At 42.3% G+C, this 22,504-nt stretch overlaps 1 protein-coding gene across 1 annotated transcript in view; it reads right to left on the minus strand.

The window, feature by feature from the left end:
* Positions 1 to 247: 247 nt before the first annotated feature.
* crkl (v-crk avian sarcoma virus CT10 oncogene homolog-like) overlaps positions 248 to 22,504 on the minus strand; it is a 54,469-nt gene continuing 32,212 nt past the window's right edge. Inside the window, exon 2 of the mRNA XM_069933577.1 lies at positions 248 to 10,017. Coding sequence (XP_069789678.1) covers positions 9,883 to 10,017 — 135 coding nt within the window. The 3' untranslated portion in view covers positions 248 to 9,882. The remainder of the gene's footprint in view (positions 10,018 to 22,504) is intronic.

Raw genomic sequence — 22,504 nt, forward strand, 5'->3', positions numbered from 1 at the left:
CTCAACTCACCCACAAATCAGAGTTGATTTGCAATTACAGAACAGTTTTTGTGGGCCAAGCTTAGACTGGAGGTGTACACAGGCCTACCCTCCCTACCCCTGTAAAGAACAGCAGGAATGCAATGAAGCTTCATCAGATGGACCTCCTTGATGGCAGGATAGTCCTCATGTGTGAGAATGGGAGATTCTTGCAGAGTTTAACAAAGCTTGGAACAATTCTGGATCAGTCAGTAAAACAATGATACAGTTACAAGAGTTAATCATTTTATTAAGTTTCAGGTAACGATCCAAATATCTTTTCAAGCCATCTGTACCATTTCCATTTCAGTGTTGAACACACTCCCAAAAATGTTATGTTCAAATTTAACTAAAATGGTCAGGGGACGAGGTTTGAGGGGTAAGAGTGGTGGAATAAAATGACAAACCATGATTGGAACAGAAAAAAAATGCAGCAGTTAAAATGAGAGATATGAATAACTCCTCCTAAGCTCAACAAACAAAATCCTTCAGGCACAGTAGCCAGACATCAGATAAACTACTACACTTGTGGGCAATGATATACAGTTAACCAGAAGAAGCTGCTGCTTCTCACAGCAATGAATACATTAACCACTTGAGGCCCATGTTAGTCAACTGCATCTTTCCCCACTCTTCATTTTTCAGTCGATAAACATGGGTCTCCCTCAGTGCACACACATGCACGCTCACAGCAACAGCCTTCCACACACTCAATGTAAATGAAGACAGGGCTTTTCCTTAAGGTGTTTCTAGATTCCCTGCCCTGATGGGAGAGGCTTGCTTGTGGCTCGGCTGGGAAATGAGCATTTGCAATTGTAGCCAATGCCATTATCAAAAATTAGCAGCTGATTTTGGGGACAGAGCCATAGCTCTGAGCAAAAGCATGTTCACCACAGCTCTACAGAGGAAAAAATGAGCTAAAATTAGCCCAGTACTGACTCATTGCCAAACTGACAGTGGTGGAAATGTTATACTTCAAGCTGCGACTGCCATGGTACATTACTCAGACACACATTAGCAGCCTGTGGCTTCTAGTATTCATCAGCGATTCCGGATATTGAAGCCACAATGGTGATCAAATGCTTCATTCACATCAATATAAACTTCGGACCACAGTAAAGTGTAAAAACTAAACCCAGTGTACGTTGCAGATGTTGCCTGGAACGGTTCCGTAAGCTTAATTACCTTGTACATACAGCCTATCCTTTTGATTATCTTTGATTAATGGCTCATCTCTTTCCCACCCAAATCCTAGAACCTTCTCCCAATCCACCAGGAGGACTCTTTCCTGATTCCCAAGACCACATTGCTCTGGAGTAGCAGCAAGGCATGTAACATTTTCCCTTTGTTCTTTATGTTGCTCCAATCCAGTATCACACGAGTTCTATGAATGATGCAGATTCAGAAATTGTACAGGAAAAATGAAACTGAATGTAAATTTTACCAACTGTACACAAACCAGCACGACAGACACCGACCGACTCTGCCAGGGACATTTCTACATTTGAATTCAATGATGAAAACTACTTCAGATACTACATTGTGAACAAGAAAAAAACCATGCCCTCAATGTCCCCAGAAAACAGACCACATTTTGTAATACTGTTAACTTCTGAAAGCAAATCAAAAGCACCCATTGCCCATTTACGTAAGTAACAAGGCATTTTACAGATTTACTGGGATTGCAGCAGTTTACGGGACTTAATACTTGTTTTTAAAATACAAGGTTTATTCAGACAATGGTTAAACATTATTAGGCAAATGCTCCCATTTGCAGAATGTTAAACAAAAGGCATTTAATGGTTCTTTTAGAACAAACAGCAAAAGCTCTACACAAAAATTATAGTAGCATGATGTAGATTAGAGGTATTTTCTGTGATCACACCCAAGCATCAAAGAGCTGCTGCTAATTTGATGTGTTGCAAACACAGCAGATGAGTGGGAAGTGACAAAGGCTGAAGTGATGGGCTGAGTGGCTTCACTTCCTGTGGTACACCTACCAGACCCACAGGTGCCAGTGCTACTTCCTCCCCATGGCACAGCCTGATTATAATGTGGCGAACATAGGCAAGTGAAGCAGGAAGTGAGGCAGTCGGGTGCTCTTGACTTGTAAAGGGGAAACACTTTCAAACTGGAACCCATCAGACATTCAAAATGCAAAAACAAGAAAAGAAAAATCTAGGCCACCACATGTTCTCAAGGTATTTCAGGAGTCCAGTGTAACAGCTTGGCAGGCTTGCCAAGGCATCGATAGTGGTTTGATGAAGGAAAGAAAAACAATTCAAGGCCAAAACATTAGTACAAGCAGATATAGTGAGATAGGTCCAAACACATCAATGATTTGCATATGACAGCTCATTACATTGGCACTGCTACCTCATTAGAACCCAAGGTCCGTTCACTCAGCAAGGCTAGAATATCATCAGGGAAAACAGATTCACACCATCCTTATACTTGACCAGACTCCAAAAGCTAGCTGTTAAAATCAGCAAATCAACAATACCTAATCTTCCCCCAAACTGCTCTTCCACAGCATGAATTTTTTTTTAGGCACTAGGTACATCCTTTGGTTTGATGGTGACGGGACCTCAAGTGGACAGCTGCTTCTCCTCCCCATGCAATGAGCTGTGAGAGCTGATCTTCCTGACACAGAACAAGCAATCCATCTGATAATCCCTGCCGCTCTGAGCCTCCACTCCACCCAGTGAGTGACCGTGATGAACGCATTACTGCTGTCTTTGTGCAATTATTCCACAGGTACCTTGTGTATTGGAACAATTAATAAATCCAATTTACCAGTGGATCAGCCCATTAACATGAAATGGATCCAACATCCACTGGTCATCTGTGATGCAGGGTGAGTTTACTGACAGGAGGAGTTGAGCTTTGCACTTGGGTGAGTTTTTACCCGCCATTAAACCTTCATCAGTCAGAATATTAAGTACTCAAGTTGGGAGGCCACACTGAAGTTGTACAAGACATTGGCGAAACCCCATTTGGAGTATTATGTTCAGTTTTGTTCACTACGTGTTGGAAAGATGTTGTCAAGCCATAGAGGGTGCAAAGACTTACAGGGTTGTTGCCAGGATCTGGGGTCCTGAGCTATAGGGAAAAGCTGAGCAGGCTTGGGCTATATTCCTTGGAGAGCAAGTGGGAATTTCATAGAGGTGCACAAAATCATGAGAGGAATTGATCAGGTGAAGAGAGTCTTTTGTCCAGAGCAGGGAAGTCACTAACCAGAGGTCATGGGTTTAACGAGTAGGGGGAAGGGATTGAACAGAAACCTGAGGGAAAACTTTTTTTTTTTTTTAAACACACAGAGGGATGTGGCTGTGTGGAACAAACTGCTGGAGGAGGTATTTGACACATGTCCTATTGCAACATTTTTAGAAAAAAAAATGCACTAATACATGGATCGAATGGTTATCTAGGGCAAACACTGTTTGGTGGGAAGATATGATTGGAATGGGCAAGTTGGGCTGAAGGGCCTACTTCCACACTATACTTCAAATAATGTGCCCTACTTCAAATATTTAATAATTCACTAAAAAAAGGGTGTGTGGGGGAGGGGGGGGGAAGAAAGAACAAATCACAGGAAGTTCACTTCAAGAGAAATGGTTGTTTTAAGGGGGCATCAATTCCTTTCCCTTAGATATGAGGACAGACATGCATGTGCATTGTGTGTGTATGCGTGAGGAAGTGTGTGTCACATCACAGCAATAAAACGTTCAACTACTGGCTCCTCAAGCTCAACTCCTGTGGACCCCTGCACTGGGAGGAGACCTGATGGGACCAGGACACTGCTCAGTGATGCATGTGCTGGAGTGAGGCTTCCTCAATGAATTGTCTGACACAGAGCACTGTCAATCAATGCAGACTGAGAAACTTTCACTTTGGAAACCACTTCCAAAAGGCACAAATATTTTCACCAGAATAATTTCTGCTGATTACCTAGATATTTTGTATCATTCTATTTTTTTTATATATATCAAAAACAGCAAAGACAAGGCTACTTATAACAATGGAACCATGATCTCCCTCCACAGATATGAAAAGCTTCTTACTGAGTGAAACGCGAGCCTCTGGACCAGCCTGTAAAAGACCAACTCTCAATCCCAGAAAGTCTCAGGTTGACAATGACCAGCCCCATCTGATGTCTTGGGGCACACTTCAGCCCACTCCTAGCAATCTTTCTGGACTGAGGGCAATTCTGCTTGTCTACCCAGTGTTTCCCCTTTAAAAGCACTGCAAAAGTGACATCAATGGTTGTGAGCTAGAGCTAGGATTGTATTTACAGAGATACTTGAAAACCTCAGTGAAATCTTCTATTTTACTGAATCTTCAGAGCTTACAGAGAATTGAATTTGTACAAGCTTCTTCACCTATTGAAGGAAGGAATTGGGGCAATAGTGTCTCATGGTTTGGGGTTCTCTTGCTTGGTTAAATAAGGCTTGTGAGGTCAGAAAAATAAAAGGCCAGGCAATTAAGGTATTATACACCTCCAGCAAGTAGCATTTTGAGAGGCTTCCTACCCAAGTCGAGGAAGTTTTGGTTTGGACAAAGTAAAATGTTTTAATGTATGACCCAAAGAAATAAAAGTATTTAAAACATGAATTGTTGGTAGTATATATCTATCAGTACTACAGAGAAAGCTGACATCTTGCAACATTATACAAATGCTGAAATTTGTAGAGTGAATGAATGAATTTCTACTGAGGATATTGGGGGTTTCAGTCACATTGCATGCGATTTTTTTTGGAAACATTGGGATTGAATGGTGACGTAAAACTAGCTGTTTGGTTTTCACTCTCAAAATTTTTAAAGAGTTGGCGTGCATTATCCACGTGCCCACATTTTCTGGAAGTCACATTCCTATCAAACTAAGTGCAAGGATGCTGAGACCCTCAAAACCCAGAGATAACGTAGATCGGGCATCTTCTGTTAGTTACCAACCTGTTTATCAATGGCACTATTTTTAGAGCTGAGCATTCCCGTCACCCACTTCTTTCACCTCTGATTTATTGCAGCTGCTACATTTTGCAGTTACAGACAGATATCATCAACCAGCCCAAGAGAGATAATTTCTGGAAGTGTCAGAATGCAACAAATTGGCACATTGAGCTCCACATACCAACCTGGGTTTCGCATCAATTGGAAAAGCTGTCATGTTCCAAATGTTCAGATCATTGATGCCCAGTAGCAAAAGATCCTAACAGTTACTGAAATATATTCATGATCTTCATGACTGCTTAATCTTGAGGCAATCAGTTGTGCTCCTCCACCCCCACTCCCCCCAATTGTAGTTTAGCTGTCTGATCCCTCACGTGTTGTTCCCTCTGCATTCTAGTTCAGGTTCCTAGTCTTCTACTACTCCAACGCTTGCAAGATAGACTCCAATCACACATGATTTTGGCAAACAGGTTTCCCTTCCTGTGGACTTCCTCATGGCTAAACTGCCCCAATAACAGCTAACTGCCTGCAGTTCTCTGACCACAAAGATCACAGCAGAGCAGGGGCAGGTATCCTCAGCGGTAGTCAGTATTGGATGACAACCTCCCAGACATACTATGCACCATGAGCAACAGTGAAAGAGAATCTCCTATTCCCTGAGTAATCGCTTTCACAGAATAGAGCAAACAACTTGAAAAAGAAATGAGGAGAACTGAACAGGGCCATGAAATATCCTGGGGAATAGGAGCAAGAGCAATCTCTAGGATTATATTAGAGGCAAGAGTGTAGTTAGGAAAAGGAGGGATCCACTCAGGTATGAAGGAGGAAAGTGTCCTCTGGGTGCTCCAGTTTCCTCCATGTTCTAAAGATGTGTGGAGTTAGTAGATCAATTGGTCACATGGATCTAATCGGGCAATGTGGACTCGTGGAACACAAAGGCCTGTTACTGCACTGATCACTAAATTAAATATTATGGCTGGGTCCAGAGGAAATGGGCCAATCCTAATTGAGTACTTTATGAAGAAGGAAGGACATGTGTGATGGTGAGAATAAAGAGGTATGCATTCAGTGCCAATGACCTAAGGCATGCGTACTCTTATTCCATGCTCATGACCTCCACCTTTCATTTTTTCCCTTTGTGTAGGTTTCCTGTTACAACACTGAGTGGGACCAGTGGACAACAGTAGGTGCTTTCAAGCTGCCTTGTAAAATGGGGTTAATTGCCTAGTTAGCACCCCTCTCACAAAACAGCTTGAAAGGCTCCTAAATCAACTGGGTCCCTGACCTACCTCGGAGGTAGTCAGGGAACCCAGTTAAACTTATCTAGTTCTTGTCCACTGACGGCCTGAAAACAACCCAGTTATTCCGGTAACATCAGCACTTGTGTACGTGCGTCACCGGGCAGCATGTTGGCGCCAAGTTCAAATGTAGAGGAGGAACTCAGCAGTGCAGGTGAGGAAAGGGGACATTATAACATGGTTTAAACAGGCTTCCCAGGAAGAGTAAGGTTAAAATCTTTTACTTCATTTCATCTGGTGAGTACATGACACGTCACTCACCGTGTCATCGCGGGGGCGGGATCCCCCTTTATAATCGCCGGGTTGGCAATTTAATGAGGCGATCCTTATGCAGGTTAAAAGATGCTGGGAGCACCTTCGACCCATTAAACACACCTGGGTCCCAGACTACCCAGATGAGGCAGTTTAAAAGCGCCTAGCGTCTGAAATGCCTTTTGGGGACAGGAAGCCTGATATTGCCACAAGGATAGAAGTCCTTGATGGGAGGTAACACAACCACGAAATATATGCACAAACTACACATGCCAGTTCATCCTCAAGGAGCCTTGCTCTGTGTTGATTAAACAAGTTCTGCTGCAGGCTGACCAATAGTTCTCTTGATGACCTCTCTGCATCTTATCCTCTCTCTTCTGGTTCCTTCACTTCCCCCATTCAATTATTCTGCTTTGGTCAATGGTTCTATGAGAGACATAGGGGGAGAGCCTGCACCTTTCCCCCAGGTGGCAATGACCAATATCAGAGGACATTGATTTAAGGTGAGTGGAGGAAAGTTTAGGGGATGTGAGAGGTAGGCTTTTTCTGTGCAGAGTGGTGGGTGCCTGGAATGTATTGCCGTGGGTGATGTTGGAGGCTGATACAATAGGGATATTGAAAAAAAACATGGCACATGAAAAAAATGGAAGGTTAAATTGATGAAGTGGGTTTGCATGGGTCAGCACATTGTGGGCGGAAAGGCTAGTACTGTGCTGTACCAACACAGAAACATCTACCTGCAGTTTCACACTTCTATCACTTCATGCTCCATATCTCACATTGTGAAGATTCTCCTCCTTTTCAACCCCATTATCTCCATGTAAACTACAGCACAGCACTATTGACACCAACCCTCCCCCCCTACCCCCAACCAAACCCAACCCCAAGAAAATAAGCTGATGGGTTCAAGTCCATAACATTCATCTAATAGATGGAAATGATCCATGTCTACTTTGAGGAGCAAAGATTTCCACATGCTTTCTGACTTGTGCCTAGAAGTTATACTTGTATAAGGTACGTGCAACACTAACCTCCTATCCACAGGTGAATAGGAGCCACTGAGCTGAATTAAAACATGGGAGCACTTGGGCCAGTTTCTTGGTGGTTGATTGGGCACTCATCACCAGCGGTTTCTGCTCATCACACACAAAACACCAGCTAGTGAGTTCGAGCTCGTGCCAGTCATCATCACATTGCGGTTTGTGGGAGCTTGCTCCCTTTCCTGCACCACACCATTTAATTCCAAAAGGAGAATCAAGAAGCCTCAGCCACCAAATGTTCTCAAGGTAATGTGAGGGTTTCAGGAGTCCAGTGTAAGAGCTTGGCATGCCTACCAAGGGATTGATAGTGGTTTGAAGGACATAAAAATAAAATAGGTCCAAAACATTAGTACAAGGAGATATACTGAGACAGGTCGAAACACATCAATGATTTGTTCATTAGGACTAAAGGCCTGTTCACTCAGCAAGGCTAGAATTTCATCAGGAAAAAACAGATTAAAAATGATTTTTTCACCAGTCCTTACATTTGTTTAGATTCTAAAAGCCAAGTGTTAAAATAAGCAAGACAATGATACCTAATCTCCCCCAAAATGCTCTTTCCACAGCATTTTTTTTTAGGCACTAGGTACATCCTTTGGTTTGATGGTGACACAACCTCAAGTGAGCAATTACATCTCCCCAAACAGTGAGCCATGGAGAGCTGCAGAAGAGCTGACCTTCCCAATACAGAACAAGCAATCCATCTGATAATCCCTGCTGCTCTGAGCCTCCACGCCACCGAGTGAGTGACCATGATGAACACATTACTGCCGTCTCTATGTATTGTAATACACAGGTGTATCGATGCAATTGGTAAATCTTATTTACAAGAAAATAAGATTTTTACATTTACAAAATTATCAGCCTATTAACATCAAACAGGTGCAGCAATCACTAGTCATCTGTGATGCAGGGTAATGACTGTGTTGACAAGTGATGGATTTTAGTGTTGGACTCTGGGTGACAATTTTTACACCCATTTCATTAAGTCTGTGCACCTATATTCAAATCACATGTGAGGTTTCAAATATTGAATAACTGACTTAGAAAAAGGAGCAAATCACAGGAAGTTCACTTCAAGAGAAATGGTTGTTTTAAGGGGGCATCAATTCCTTTCCCTAGAATATGAGGACAGACATGCATCTGCATTGTGTGTGTATGTGTGAGGAAGTGTGTGTCACATCACAGCAATAAAACGTTCAACTACTGGCTCCTCAAGCTCAACTCCTGTGGACCCCTGCACTGGGAGGAGACCTGATGGGACCAGGACACTGCTCAGTGATGCATGTGCTGGAGTGGGGCTTCCTCAATGAATTGACCGACACAGAGCATCGTCAATCAATGCAGACTGAGAAACTTTCACTTTGGAAACCACTTCCAAAAGGCACAAATATTTTCACCAGAATAATTTCTGCCGATTACCTAAATATTTTGTGTACCATTCTATTTTTGTTTATAAAAAAAACAGCAAAGACAAAGCTACTTGTAACAATGGAACCATGACCTCCCTCTACAGATATGAAAAGCTTCTTACTGAGTGAAACGCGAGCCTCTGGACCAGCCTGTAAAAGACCAACTCTCAATCCCAGAAAGTCTCAGGTTGACAATGACCTGCCCCATCTGATGATTTTGGGGTACACTTCAGCCCACACCGAGCAATCTTTCTGGACTGAGGGCAATTCTGCTTGTCTACCCAGTGTTTCCCCTTTAAAAGCTCAGTTTACAGGCGTCACAGAACTGCAAAAGTGACATCCATGGTTGTGACCTAAAGCTAGGATTGTATCCAAACAAAATTATGATGTCTCTACCTATCGTATATGGCACCACAGGCTAATATACTGAAAATGATTTAAAAAGATTCTTTTGAGTTCAGAACCTGTTATTATTCACTCAGCTGTGATGCGGTGATCACTCAAGATTACGCTGAATCTAGTAGTCCCAGGAGCATCCCTACATGCCAGAGTTAATGAATGCAGGAAGGAGGAATATCCATTTGAGTACTCCATTGTGAAAGGCTTGGCCAACTAAACCCAGTTGGTTAAAACTTCCAATCTGTAGCTGAACCTATCGTGGTACTGGGAGGGAGGCTCCTTTCCTGTCTGCATTTCCATTTATTATTAGTAATCATGTAGTTTTAATGGTACATGGGAACAGCTCAGACAGAAAAGTTAAATTCCAGCAGTTAAGCAGATACTCAAAAACCCAATCGCATTTCCATGGCAAATGATGTGTTCCCCTTTAGTCTGGAAGCGACGCACCAAAGGCTGATGCTGACTGTGTGATGAACAGGCAGATGGAGGCGACCAAATGTTCACACCTTCAGGTCACTCATTCTCCTCAGGGTTCTGGGGGTCGATGATCTGGACATGAGTGAAGGGAAACAGTCCTTGCCGGCCATTCACTTCACCTTCCCATTGACCACTGATGTTCATCCTGGTCACTTTCACAATGTCACCAACCTGTTGAGAGAAATATACACTTCAATTCACAGTACGGATTCCAAGGACAATATTGTACAGAGAGCAGACTCCATTCAACTCAAAACTGCTGTACAAATTCTCAATCATCTTATTTACAATTGAACTATTAGCTAATTCTGGAATAAACCATTTCACTGAAAACAAAGCAGTACAAATTTTGTGGCCTTACTTTAGTACTTGAATTTCTCCAGCAGTATCTTTGCATCATGCACACCAGAGACTAAGGACTCAACAGGCTTGCCTACCAAGCATCCAATACCTTAAATCTGACGTTGGTGACCTTTACTTCCTATGGATGCTGTTGGACCTGCTGAGTTTCTCCAGCAGTTTTGCGTATGGCATTCCACTTACGATGGGTTTAATCAGAACGCAACCCCAACTTTAAAATAAAACTAACAACCCCAATCTCCTTCCACCATTTCAACATTATTTGCCCACAGACCTCTTTCTTGTTCACCACCCTTTCCCACCCCTCATTTTCCATGGACCCTCATCCAAACCCAGCCAATTTTTTGAATCCCACTTTGAGCAGGGTGGGGAGCCATTTGAAGCAGAATGAAGCTTCAGCAACATTTACACTTCAGTGCGAGAGCCAGGCAATGTCTACACTGGCCCCATTATCTGAATGCTGCACTGGGAACACAGCTCCATATGCTTTAATCAAATGAAAACAACCTCCGATTAGCCATAAAATTATTTAAGGAACCAGAAACAAAATATAAATATACACTTGTTAGGCAAGATTGGAGAGTTTTGATGTTGCAAACTGCACAATAACCGATTGGTTCAGATCACAAAGGCATCATCAAGAGACAAAGTAATCTGAAGGAAGTGACACAAGGTTTTGAATTATTTTTCTTCATGTTTGACAAAATCCTAGCAGGAGCCACAGGTTTGAAATGTGGTCACATTTAAATGATCAAGATTATGCATCAGCAAGCTGCTTTGACATAGGCAATATATTTGCACAAATTTTGAGAAGTGCAGTCAGAAATACTGGGGCACAACTAGCATAGCAGTTCGGGCAGCACTTACAGCGCTAGCGACCGGGTTCAAATCCGGTGCTGTCTGGAAGGAGTTTGCAGATTCTCCCCATGACTGTGTGGGTTTCCTCCAGGCACTCCAGTTTTCCACCATCCTTCAAAATGTATGGGGATTGTAAGTTAAATGGGGTAGTTGGGCAGCAAGGGCTCATGGGCCGGTGCCTGTTACGGTGCTGTATGATTAAATTTAAAATTTAATTTAAATAGCTTTGAACCCTAATGCTGCAAAGGTGTCCTTTTTCTAACCACAATCTAAAGATCTACAAATTAAACAAGTTCTCAATGTGCCATTGGGAAATAGTGCTCACCGCTTGTGACCTGTTGGTCTCAACACAGCCTCAAAGAATCAACCAGGCAACAGAGAACACAGTATCAGAATCACATACTGGATGTTCGGGGAAATGCAGCCAGCACAGAGCTGAACACCAGGTGGCAGTGGAACCCAAAGTGCTTGGCACAGGTGCCAATTTCTGCAGCAAGCTGTTAGAACAGCAGACAACAGCACATTGCTATCCACAACCACATTCAAACCCACATGACACATAAGTCAACCCCACCTCTGACTTTTCTCGTTCAAGCAATGAGAAGAATCACAATAGAGGTGTACAAGATGAGATAGGGTGGAAAGCCAGCATCCTTTTTTCTTGGGCAACAGTAGTAAATGCCAGAGGATATCTATTTAAGACGAGAGGAGGAAACCTTAGGGGAGATGTCAGAGGTGTTTCTCCCACCACCCCCCCCCCCCACCCAAGAGAGTGGTGGGTGCCCAGAATGCACTGCTAAGGTTGGTGGTCGAGCCTGGTACAATGGGGACATTCAAAAGACTTCAGAACATGGGCTGAAGGGCCTATACTGTGCTGTAATGTTCTATAATTTAAATTTTATATTTCAGAGTCTAACCGGTTAGATGTTTATCAGAGCAATTATTGAAATACAAAGAGTCTTTAGTGCAGGTAATCCATGTCACAGACAAGGCCCCTCCCTCATCTCTTCCTCTGATACACCGACAACTTCTTTGGTGCTGCCTCATGCACCCATGATGAGCTCATCTACTTCATCCACTTTGCTATCAACTTCCATCCTGACAAATTCACTTGTTCCATCTCTAGCAAAATACTCCCTTTCCTTGGTATCTGTCTCCATCTCGGGAGACAAACTCTCGACAGACATCTTCCACAAACCCACCAAACTCCCACAGCTACCTCAACTGTACCTCTTCACGCCCTGTCCCCTATAAAGATTCAATTTCATTCTCTTAATTCCTCTGTCTCCTTCACATCTGCACTCTGTATGAGGACTTCCATGCCAGATCATCAGAGATGTCCTCTTTTCAAACATGGCTTTCCCTCTACCACCATCAACTTGGTCTTCACCCATATACCCTCTATTACCCACACATCTGCCCTGCCCCCCTCTGCCATAAGGACAGGATTTCTCTTGTCCTCACCTACCACCTCACCAGCCCCTCATCCAAAACATCTTTCTGAACAATTTCCAGCATCAACGACATGATCCCACCACTAGTCACATATTCCCTTCTTTCCCACCAATCGTCCCCTTGAAGCCTACCCTATGACCACAGGAGAAGCTCCGCTTGCACCCAACCTTCTCCACCATTTGGGGCTCCAAGCAGTCCTTCCAAATGAAGCAACATTTCACTTGTGAACCTGCAGGGGTCATCTAATGCATCCGGTGCTCCCACTGTGGTCTCCTCCACATTGGAGAGACTGGACTCAGACTGGGAGATCACTTTGTTGAGCAGCTCAGCTCTGTCCATTACAATAGCAATGGCCATTCATTTCAATTCCCCATCCCACTCCCTTGCTGACATGTCTGTCCATGGTGTCGTGCACTGCCAGACTGAGACCACCTGCAAATTGGAGGAACAACACCTCATCATCCATCTGGGCACCCTCCAACTGGATGGCATTTATATTGATTTCACTGGCTTTCATTAAACCTTCCCACCCCGCCACCCCCGCTCTTCCCTGTTGTCTCCCCTTACTCTATCTCCCTTTTCCCAGTCTCCCTCAGACAAAATCAACTCTCTCCTTGTATTATCCAATTAACACCTTTTGTAGAGCAAGAAAGTAGTTGTCCTGCAACAGCAGTCAACAGACCATCTATAGCACCAATTAAGTTTTAAAATCCTCTTCCTGGCTCAAATGACCTTCAGACGGCAAATTTGGACTGCCCTTTTCAGCAGTAAGCAGCAAAATGGTACAAGGTCCAAACCAAAACTGTCAGAAGGGGGATGAACGACTGCACGTGAGGAGCACGTCATCATCTTTACACATCTTAATTTTTACCAGCATTCCCATACCACTCGAATCAATCACTCCAATCACACCATGGAATCCTGTTCCTATGTTTGAAGAGTTCCCTGGCAAAACCCAAACTGAGGACAGTTACTAGAGAATGCCGCTACAAAGGCTCCTTTTATTGTCATGTAATAATACATTAAACATTTAATATACGTGACGTACTTCAACTTTTGTCTGATGCAAAGGCAAACAAAGAGTCACCATGAGCATTGCCCGAACAAAAGGATAAAGAAATGCAAGAGTCCCTTCAGGGACACACAACCTCCACAGGCCTCTCCCACAACCCCAGCTTGGGGTCCAAACCTCTGACACGATCAGGAAGTCTTCAGCACCTGAGGGAGTCACGTGATGGAACAGTGGCCAGTAGGGGAATACCAGCCCTCTCCAGAAAAGAAGAAATAAAGTGAAGAAAAAACACAAAACATAACAAATAAAAGATAAAGTTGTAGAGAAAAGAAAGAAAATGGCACCCAAAAAGGAAAAAGTAAAAACAAAGGGGAAAAAAAGAAAAGGTGCCAGAAGAGAAAGGAGAAGGCCTTACCTGCCTGAAGAAACAGGGAGGCGTTATGGAGAAGAGCACCTGTTCTCCAAGATTGGTGATGACCCCGCAGAGTTGCGACCCCACCCCCCCGCCCCCCAACGACCGCTGGACTGCAAATATGGCTCTCTGAGCCAAACAGAAGTGCACTTACTAAGGAGAAGGAGAACACCGACGGGAGGGGGGCTCAGCTGAGGAGCGGGCAAACACAGCGCGACCAGCTGAAGGATGCCCGACACCAAGGCTCTCAGCTGGAAGAGGAAAGCGATAGGAAAGGGAGTGAAAGCAAAGAAGAACAGCAGCAGGAGGCCCAACAGATGAGTAGCCCAGAAGAAGAGGACCAACAGCAAGAAGCCAAGCAAGAAGCAGCCCAGCAAAGTGAGGCAAGCAACTCACCAGGAAAGTCAGAAGAGACACAGATACAAAGAAGAGAAGACACAAGCACAGGTGCAGACACAGAAGAAGAGGAAGACGACCAAGCTCTGCACAGAGAAATAGAAGGTAAAACAGATGGACAGAAAATAAATAAAGTTTTTTTTCATAAACAAATGGGAGCATTAAAAGAATGGTTGACATTAGAATTTAATGAAATGAAAAGAAAAATGAAAAGTACAGAAGAAAAAGTGAATAGAATAGACCTGGTCATGACAGAAATAGGGAAAAAATTAGAAAATGTGGAAGAACGAGAAACGGCTGTAGAAATGGAAGTGAATGACTTAAGTTGTTAGCTCAGAAAATTGATATGTTGGAAAAATATAGTAGACGAAACAACATAAAAATAGTGGGCCTAAAGGAAGATGAAAAAGGCACAAATGTGAAGGAATTTATAAAAGAATGGATCCCAAAGGTCCTGGGAATGACAGAAATACAGGAAGGAATGGAAATAGAAAGGGCACACAGAACACCAGCTCCAAAACCACAGACACATCAAAAACCAAGACCCGTTTTAGTAAAATTTTTGAGATATACGACAAGAGAAAATATACTGGAAGGCCAAGAAATAAAATTAGAGAAGACAATAAACCATTGGAATACAAGGGTCAAAAAATATTTTTTTACCCAGAGATAAGTTTTGAACTCTTAAAGAAGAGGAAGGAGTTTAATACAGCAAAATCAATTCAATGGAAAAAAGGTTATAAATTTATGTTAAGACATCCAGCTGTGCTTAAAATATTTATCCCTGGGGAGCAAAACAGACTGTTCTCGGATCCGGAGGAAGCACGAGAATTTGCAGAATGCCTGCAGACAGAGAGAATGAAGAATGGAGATAAAATAGATATAAAGATGTTAAAATAATGTATATGTAAGAACTAAAGAAGGGAAAGAGAAGGGAAGAAAAGAAATATTGAGGGAAAAAGAAGAGGGTGAGCTTTGCTATATGTGCAAAAAAAAGTATTTTCTGGGGGTATGGGGGTTGGGTGGGAGAGAATAACCATCACTGCGAAATCAATTGATACTTGCGAGCGGGTTCGCAATCCAAATGGAGAGGAGAGTTGTGGGTGCATGGCAAGGGATAAGGGGCAACTTAGAGAGGGGGGGGGAACATCTGGGGCTAAGGGAATATTGGATGTGGGAGTAATTTTATGATTTTAATGTGTGGTCATACATTGAGCTTAAAAAGGGAAAACTGAGAGATGGAAATGGGGAAAAGGGGGGTGGTGGTTGGGAGGAAGCAGAAATGAGGTGAAAACAGGGTATGAGATGGCCATGTTGAATTATAAGACTATAAATATTAATGGAATACATAACCAAATTAAATGGAAGAGGCTATTAAATTTACTGAAAAAAGAAAAAAAATAGACATAGCATTTGTGCAGGGAACTCATCTAACTGAAGTGGAACATAAAAAATTAAAGAAAGATTGGGTAGGGCACGTAGCGGCAGCATCATATAATTCAAAAGCTAGAGGTGTAGCTATATTAATTAATAAAAATGTACTAATTAAAACAGAGGAGGAAACAATAGATCCAGCAGGGAGGTATGTAATGATAAGGAGTCAGATCTATTCAGAATTTTGGAATTTGCTCAATATATATGCACCTAATGAAAAGGATCAAAAGTTTATTCAAGATATTTTTTTGAAGATTGTAGATACCCAGGGGAATATATTGATAGGAGGGGACTTTAACCATAATTTGGATCCAATGTTGGATAAAACTGGACAAAAGACTAGCAAAAAGAATAAAGTGGCCAAATTTATAGTTAAATCAATGCAGGAAATGAAACTTATGGATATATGGTGGAAACAACACCCAAAGGAGAAGGAATACTTACATTATTCGAGTAGGCATAAAACATACTCAAGAATTTATATGTTTTTGTTGTCGGCCCATATTCAAGGGAGAGTTAGGAAAACTGAACATAAAGCTAGATTGCTATCTGTTCATTTACCCCTGTTATTAGCAATAGAACTGGAGGACATCCCACCAAGAACATATTGATGGAAGTTAAACTCCATGCTACTTAAAAGGCAGGAATTTAGAGAGTTTATTGAACGCCAATTAAAATGTACTTTGAAATAAATCTTCTCTTTCTTTCTTTGGCTTGGCTTCGCGGACGAAGATTTATGGAGGGGGCAAAAAAGTCCACGTCAGCTGCAGGCTCGCTCGTGGCCGACCAGTCCGATGCGGGACAGGCAGACACGATTGCAGCGGCTGCAAGGGAAAACTGGTTGGTTGGGGTTGGGTGTTGGGTTTTTCCTCCTTTGCCTTTTGTCAGTGAGGTGGGCTCTGCGGTCTTCTTCAAAGGAGGCTGCTGCCCGCCAAACTGTGAGGCGCCAAGATGCACGGTTTGAGGCGTTATCAGCCCACTGGCGGTGGTCAATGTGGCAGGCACCAAGAGATTTCTTTAGGCAGTCCTTGTACCTTTTCTTTGGTGCACCTCTGTCACGGTGGCCAGTGGAGAGCTCGCCATATAATACGATCTTGGGAAGGCGATGGTCCTCCATTCTGGAGACGTGACCCATCCAGCGCAGCTGGATCTTCAGCAGCGTGGACTCGATGCTGTCGACCTCTGCCATCTCGAGTACCTCGACGTTTGGGGTGTGAGCGCTCCAATGGATGTTGAGGATGGAGCGGAGACAACGCTGGTGGAAGCGTTCTAGGAGCCGTAGGTGGTGCCGGTAGAGGACCCATGATTCGGAGCCGAACAGGAGTGTGGGTATGACAACGGCTCTGTATACGCTTATCTTTGTGAGGTTTTTCAGTTGGTTGTTTTTCCAGACTCTTTTGTGTAGTCTTCCAAAGGCGCTATTTGCCTTGGCGAGTCTGTTGTCTATCTCATTGTCGATCCTTGCATCTGATGAAATGGTGCAGCCGAGATAGGTAAACTGGTTGACCGTTTTGAGTTTTGTGTGCCCGATGGAGATGTCTCTTCAATCTGAGGCGCCTGCAAGCTCACACCAAGACACAAGAGAAACTTGTCCGTGAACTACTCTTTGCAGATGATGCCGCTTTAGTTGCCCATTCAGAGCCAGCTCTTCAGCGCTTGACGTCCTGCTTTGCGGAAACTGCCAAAATGTTTGGCCTGGAAGTCAGCCTGAAGAAAACTGAGGTCCTCCATCAGCCAGCTCCCCACCATTTGAAATAAATACGGAATCAGTGAAAGACAAATTTATATTATGGGACGCAATGAAAGCCTTCATTAGAGGGCAGATAACAAGTTATGTAACTAAGATGAAAAAGGACTACAATCGGGAAATAGAACAGTTGGAAAGGGAGATAAGAGTAAGTACAGAAAAGGAACTAGCAACAAGGGATGATATAACAAAAAGAGAATTGGCAGACAAAAAAATAAAATACCAAACATTACTAGCGTACAAGGTGGAGAAGAACTTAATGAAAATAAAGCAAAAGTATTACAAACTAGGAGAAAAAACACAAAATATTAGCCTGGCAACTTAAAACAGAACAAGCTAAAAGAACTGTATTGGCATCAAGGAAAAAGGACAAACAAATTACATATAATCCAATGGAGATTAATGAGAACTTTAAGGAATTTTATAAACAATTATACCAAACCGAGAATGAGGGGAAAGATGATAAAATAGAAGAGTTTTATTTAGCTAAAATTGAACTGCTGAAATTGCAAGAAGAGGAACAAAACAAACGGATAAAACCATTTGAAATAGAGGAAGCATTAAAAAAGCTGCCGAACAATTAAACGCCTGGAGAGGATGGATTCCCAATAGAATTCTATAAAACATTTTAAGAGTTAATTCCTCCTCTCCTGGAAGTAATGAACCAGATAGAAGAAACAAAACTTGCCAGACTCATTTAAGACAGCGAATAATTACAGTAATACCAAAGAAGGGGAAAGATCGACTAACACCAGCATCATATAGACCAATATCTCTAATTAATTCAGATTATATAATAGTAAAATTATTAGCAAACAGGTTGGCTGTCTGTGTACCAAAAATAGTAAAACAAGATCAAACTGGATTTATTAAGAAAAGACGAACAGCGGATAATGTCTGTAAATTTATTAATCTAATTCATGCAGTTCAAGGAAATAAGAAGCCAACAGAGGCTGTTGCTTTAGATGCAGAAAAAGCCTTTGACAAGGTAGAATGGAATTATTTAAAGTATTACAGAGGTTCAATCTACCAGAAAAATAGATTAATTGGATGAAAGCATTATATAATGGTCCACTGGCGAAGGTAACAGTAAATGGACATGTATCGAACCAATTTAAATTAAGTGGGTCAACTAGGCAGGGATGTCCATTATTTCCTTCATTGTTCGCTTTAGCAACAGAACCAATAAAAGAACTACATAAGAAATTGAAGGAATATGGAGAAATATCGGGGAACAAGATCAACACAAATAAAAGTGAAGAGATGCCAATGAGTAATGCGGATTATACATAATTTAAAAAAAGAATCGCCATTTAAATGGCAAACACAAGCAATCCAACACCTAGGTATTAGGTTAGATAATAATTTAAGCCACTTGTACATATTAAATAATCAGCCACTAATAAAGAAATTGCAGGAAGACTTAAAACATTGGAAAGAATTACCGCTAATGTTGATAGGGAGGGTAAACTGCATTAAAATGAATGTGTTCCCAAGGATACAATACTTATTTCAAACATTACCAATTCCCTTTAACAGAGAAATTCTTTAATGAACGAAAGAGAATAATAAGGAAATTTTTATGGAAAGGGGAGAAACCGAGGATAGCGTTAGATAAATTAACAGAGAGGTACAACCAAGGTGGTTTGCAGTTACCAAACTTTAAAAATTATTATAGAGCAGCACAATTAAGGTATTTATCAGATTTTTATCAGACAAGGGAAAAACCAGACTGGACTAAGATAGAAGTAGATAAAATAGGGGAGAAGGTACCGGAATATATACTGGGATGATATATAGTGGGATGAAAAGCTGGTACGATATAAAAGCTCACCATATTGCATCATTTACACAATATATGGAAGATTCACTTAGAAAGGAAAAAAAAACAAATGACCAAATACCAAAATTATTATTGACGCAAAATCAGCCAATCCCTTTTACAATAGATAACTTTTCCTTTAGAGAATGGGAGAGAAAAGGAATCAAAAGAATAGAAAATTGTTTTTTTGCGAAATAATTTATTATCATTTGAACAAATGAAGTACAAATATGGAATAACTCATGGTACAATGTTTGCATACCATCAACTGAAAGCCTACTTAAAGGATAAATTGGGAAACAAACTGAGATTACCAGAAGGAAGCAGCTTTGAATATGTGATTACAGACACAATGATAATTAAAAGATATATAACAAACATGTACATCAAGCTGCAAGAGAAGGAAAATGATGAAATAAGCTATAAACCCAAATAAAAGTGGGAAAAAGATTTAAACAAAATTAAAAAATGAAACATGGGAAAAGTTATGTTCTGGAACTATGAAGAATATAATAAACACAAGGTACGCATGATACAGTATAATTGGTTACACAGGTTATATATCACGCCCCAAAAGTTTAAAAAAAAAGGGATCCAACATTATCAGATAGATGTTTTCGCTGTAAGAAGGAAATGGGAACAACACATTTGGGCATGTGAGAAACTGAAAAACTCTTGGGAAAATCTAAATAAAATCACAAAAAACATACCAAAAAATCCAGAGATCTTTCTTCTAAGTAATATAAGTAGTAAGGAATTAGGTCTCAAACTGGATGAAGCGCAAAAAAGATTTATTATGATAGCCTTAGCTGTACCAAAAAATCATATAATGTCAACTTGGAAATCAGAAGAGAGCCTGAGAATACAGCAATGGTACATGGAAATGAATAAATGTATTCCATTAGAAAAAATAACATGTAATTTAAAAAATAAAGTCACGTTATTTGAACAAATTTGGGAACCATACATGGAACGTAACAGAGAGGGCTTGCCTTGGACCTCCACTTCCTAAAATGACAAGAAGACAAAATGACTTGATCCAGTGTGTAAAAGTAGATGACACAATTTTCTTGTTTATTTTCATTGTGTGATAACATTGTTTAATGATTTTATTGTATCTGCTGAATTTTTATTGGTTTTGGAGGGGGGGGGGTCAGAAGGTAGGGGGGGAAAAGGGGAGAAAGTGCCACTGTGAGGGAAATATTTGTATGTGTTTTGGTTGATATGGTTCACAGGGTGAGAAATAAAAAAAATATTTAAAAAAGTCTTCAGCACCTGAGGCCTTTCAGAAGCCCTTCTTGCCCTCAGCACCCTCTCAAATCCTGGTTCCGATAATTGGTCCCCATAAGCCAGCCTCCAGCAGGCTGTGTGGATCTCTCAACTGGAAGTCACCAACAACCTGCATTGATTCTTCAGCCATTGAGGCCCTCACTGGTCTGCTGCCATGGTCACCATCCTGTGGGGTAGCCTCCTATGCTTCTCCCTCTCAGTGGGTGGTAGGAAAGAGTGTGTTCTTTCTGGTCCCCTGAGCCAGTCTGTTGCTCCACCAAAAGCTACAACCCTTTGTAGCCAGCTTGGACACAGACCTTTGTGGTTGAAAATTTAAACTAAAAGTCACTCATTTAACAGACCATTTAAGGCCTGTATGGAGTTTTTTTAACAACGTGACCGCGTAGTAGGTCTATGCGGAACAAGACCGTGTCTCCGCTCCCTGCTTGCGTGCGCACCAGCGGCAAAGTTGCTTTCTTTTTGCTTTGAGATCCTTTTGCTGATAATTGAGTGCAAAAAGGCCAATTAGATTTTTCTTTTGGAGGAGCAACAACTTCCAGATGTTGATCTGATGCATGAAGCCCAGGAATGAATTATAGCTTTAATTTTTAAAGAATCCCAAGAGATTCTACATGTATATTCCAAGCAGAAGGATAGCGAGGGAGGGAACAGACCCCCCCCCCTTAAAGATCTGAGTGGTGATCCAAGTGTAAAGTCATGGAAGTTGGTTGAGCACTAAATGCATATTTCTCATCTGTGTTAACCGAGAATGGGAGTTCAGGGAACAGTGATATCTCAAAACCCTCTACCATCTTCTTCAGCATGATGCTGAAACAAGCCAATAAAGACCTCAACAATGAAGACGGTGTTTACATCCGGTACCACACGGATGGCAGTCTCTTCAATCTGAGGCGCCTGCAAGCTCACACCAAGACACAAGAGCAACTTGTCTGTGAACTACTCTTTGAAGACGATGCCGCTTTAGTTGCCCATTCAGAGCCAGCTCTCCAGCACATGGCATCCTGTTTTGCGAAAACTGCCAAAATGTTTCGCCTGGAAGTCAGCCTGAAGAAAACTGAGGTCCTCCATCAGCCAGCTCCCCACCATGACCACCAGCCCCCACCACATCTCCATCGGGCACACAAAACTCAAAACGGTCAACCAGTTTACCTATCTTGGCTGCACCATTTCATCGGATGCAAGGATCGACATCGAGATAGACAACAGACTCGCCAAGGCAAATAGCGCCTTTGGAAGACTACACAAAAGCGTCTGAAAAAACAACCAACTGAAAAACCTCACAAAGATTAGCGTATACAGAGCCGTTGTCATACCCACACTCCTGTTCGGCTCCGAATCATGGGTCCTCTACCGGCATCACCTACGGCTCCTAGAACGCTTCCATCAGCGCTGTCTCCGCTCCATCCTCAACATTCATTGGAATGACTTCATCACCAACATCGAAGTACTCGAGCTGGCAGAGTCCGCAAACATCAAATCCATGATGCTGAAGACCCAACTGCGCTGGGTGGGTCACATCTCCAGAATGGAGGACCATCGCCTTCCCAAGATCGTGTTATATGGCGAGCTCTCCACTGGCCACCGAGACAGAGGTGCACCAAAGAAGAGGTACAAGGACTGCTTAAAGAAATCTCTTGGTACCTGCCACATTGACCACCGCCAGTGGGCTGATATCGCCTCCAACCATGCATCTTGGCGCCTCACAGTTCGTTGGGCAGCAACCTCCTTTGAAGAAGACCGCAGAGCCCACCTCACTGACAAAAGACAAAGGTGGAAAAACCCAACCCCAACCCACCAATTTTCCCCTGCAACCACTGCAACCGTGCCTGCCTGTCCCGCATCGGACTTGTCAGTCACCAACGAGCCTGCAGC

The sequence above is a fragment of the Narcine bancroftii genome, chromosome 4, assembly GCF_036971445.1.
Source record: "Narcine bancroftii isolate sNarBan1 chromosome 4, sNarBan1.hap1, whole genome shotgun sequence".
Lineage (NCBI taxonomy): Eukaryota > Metazoa > Chordata > Chondrichthyes > Torpediniformes > Narcinidae > Narcine > Narcine bancroftii.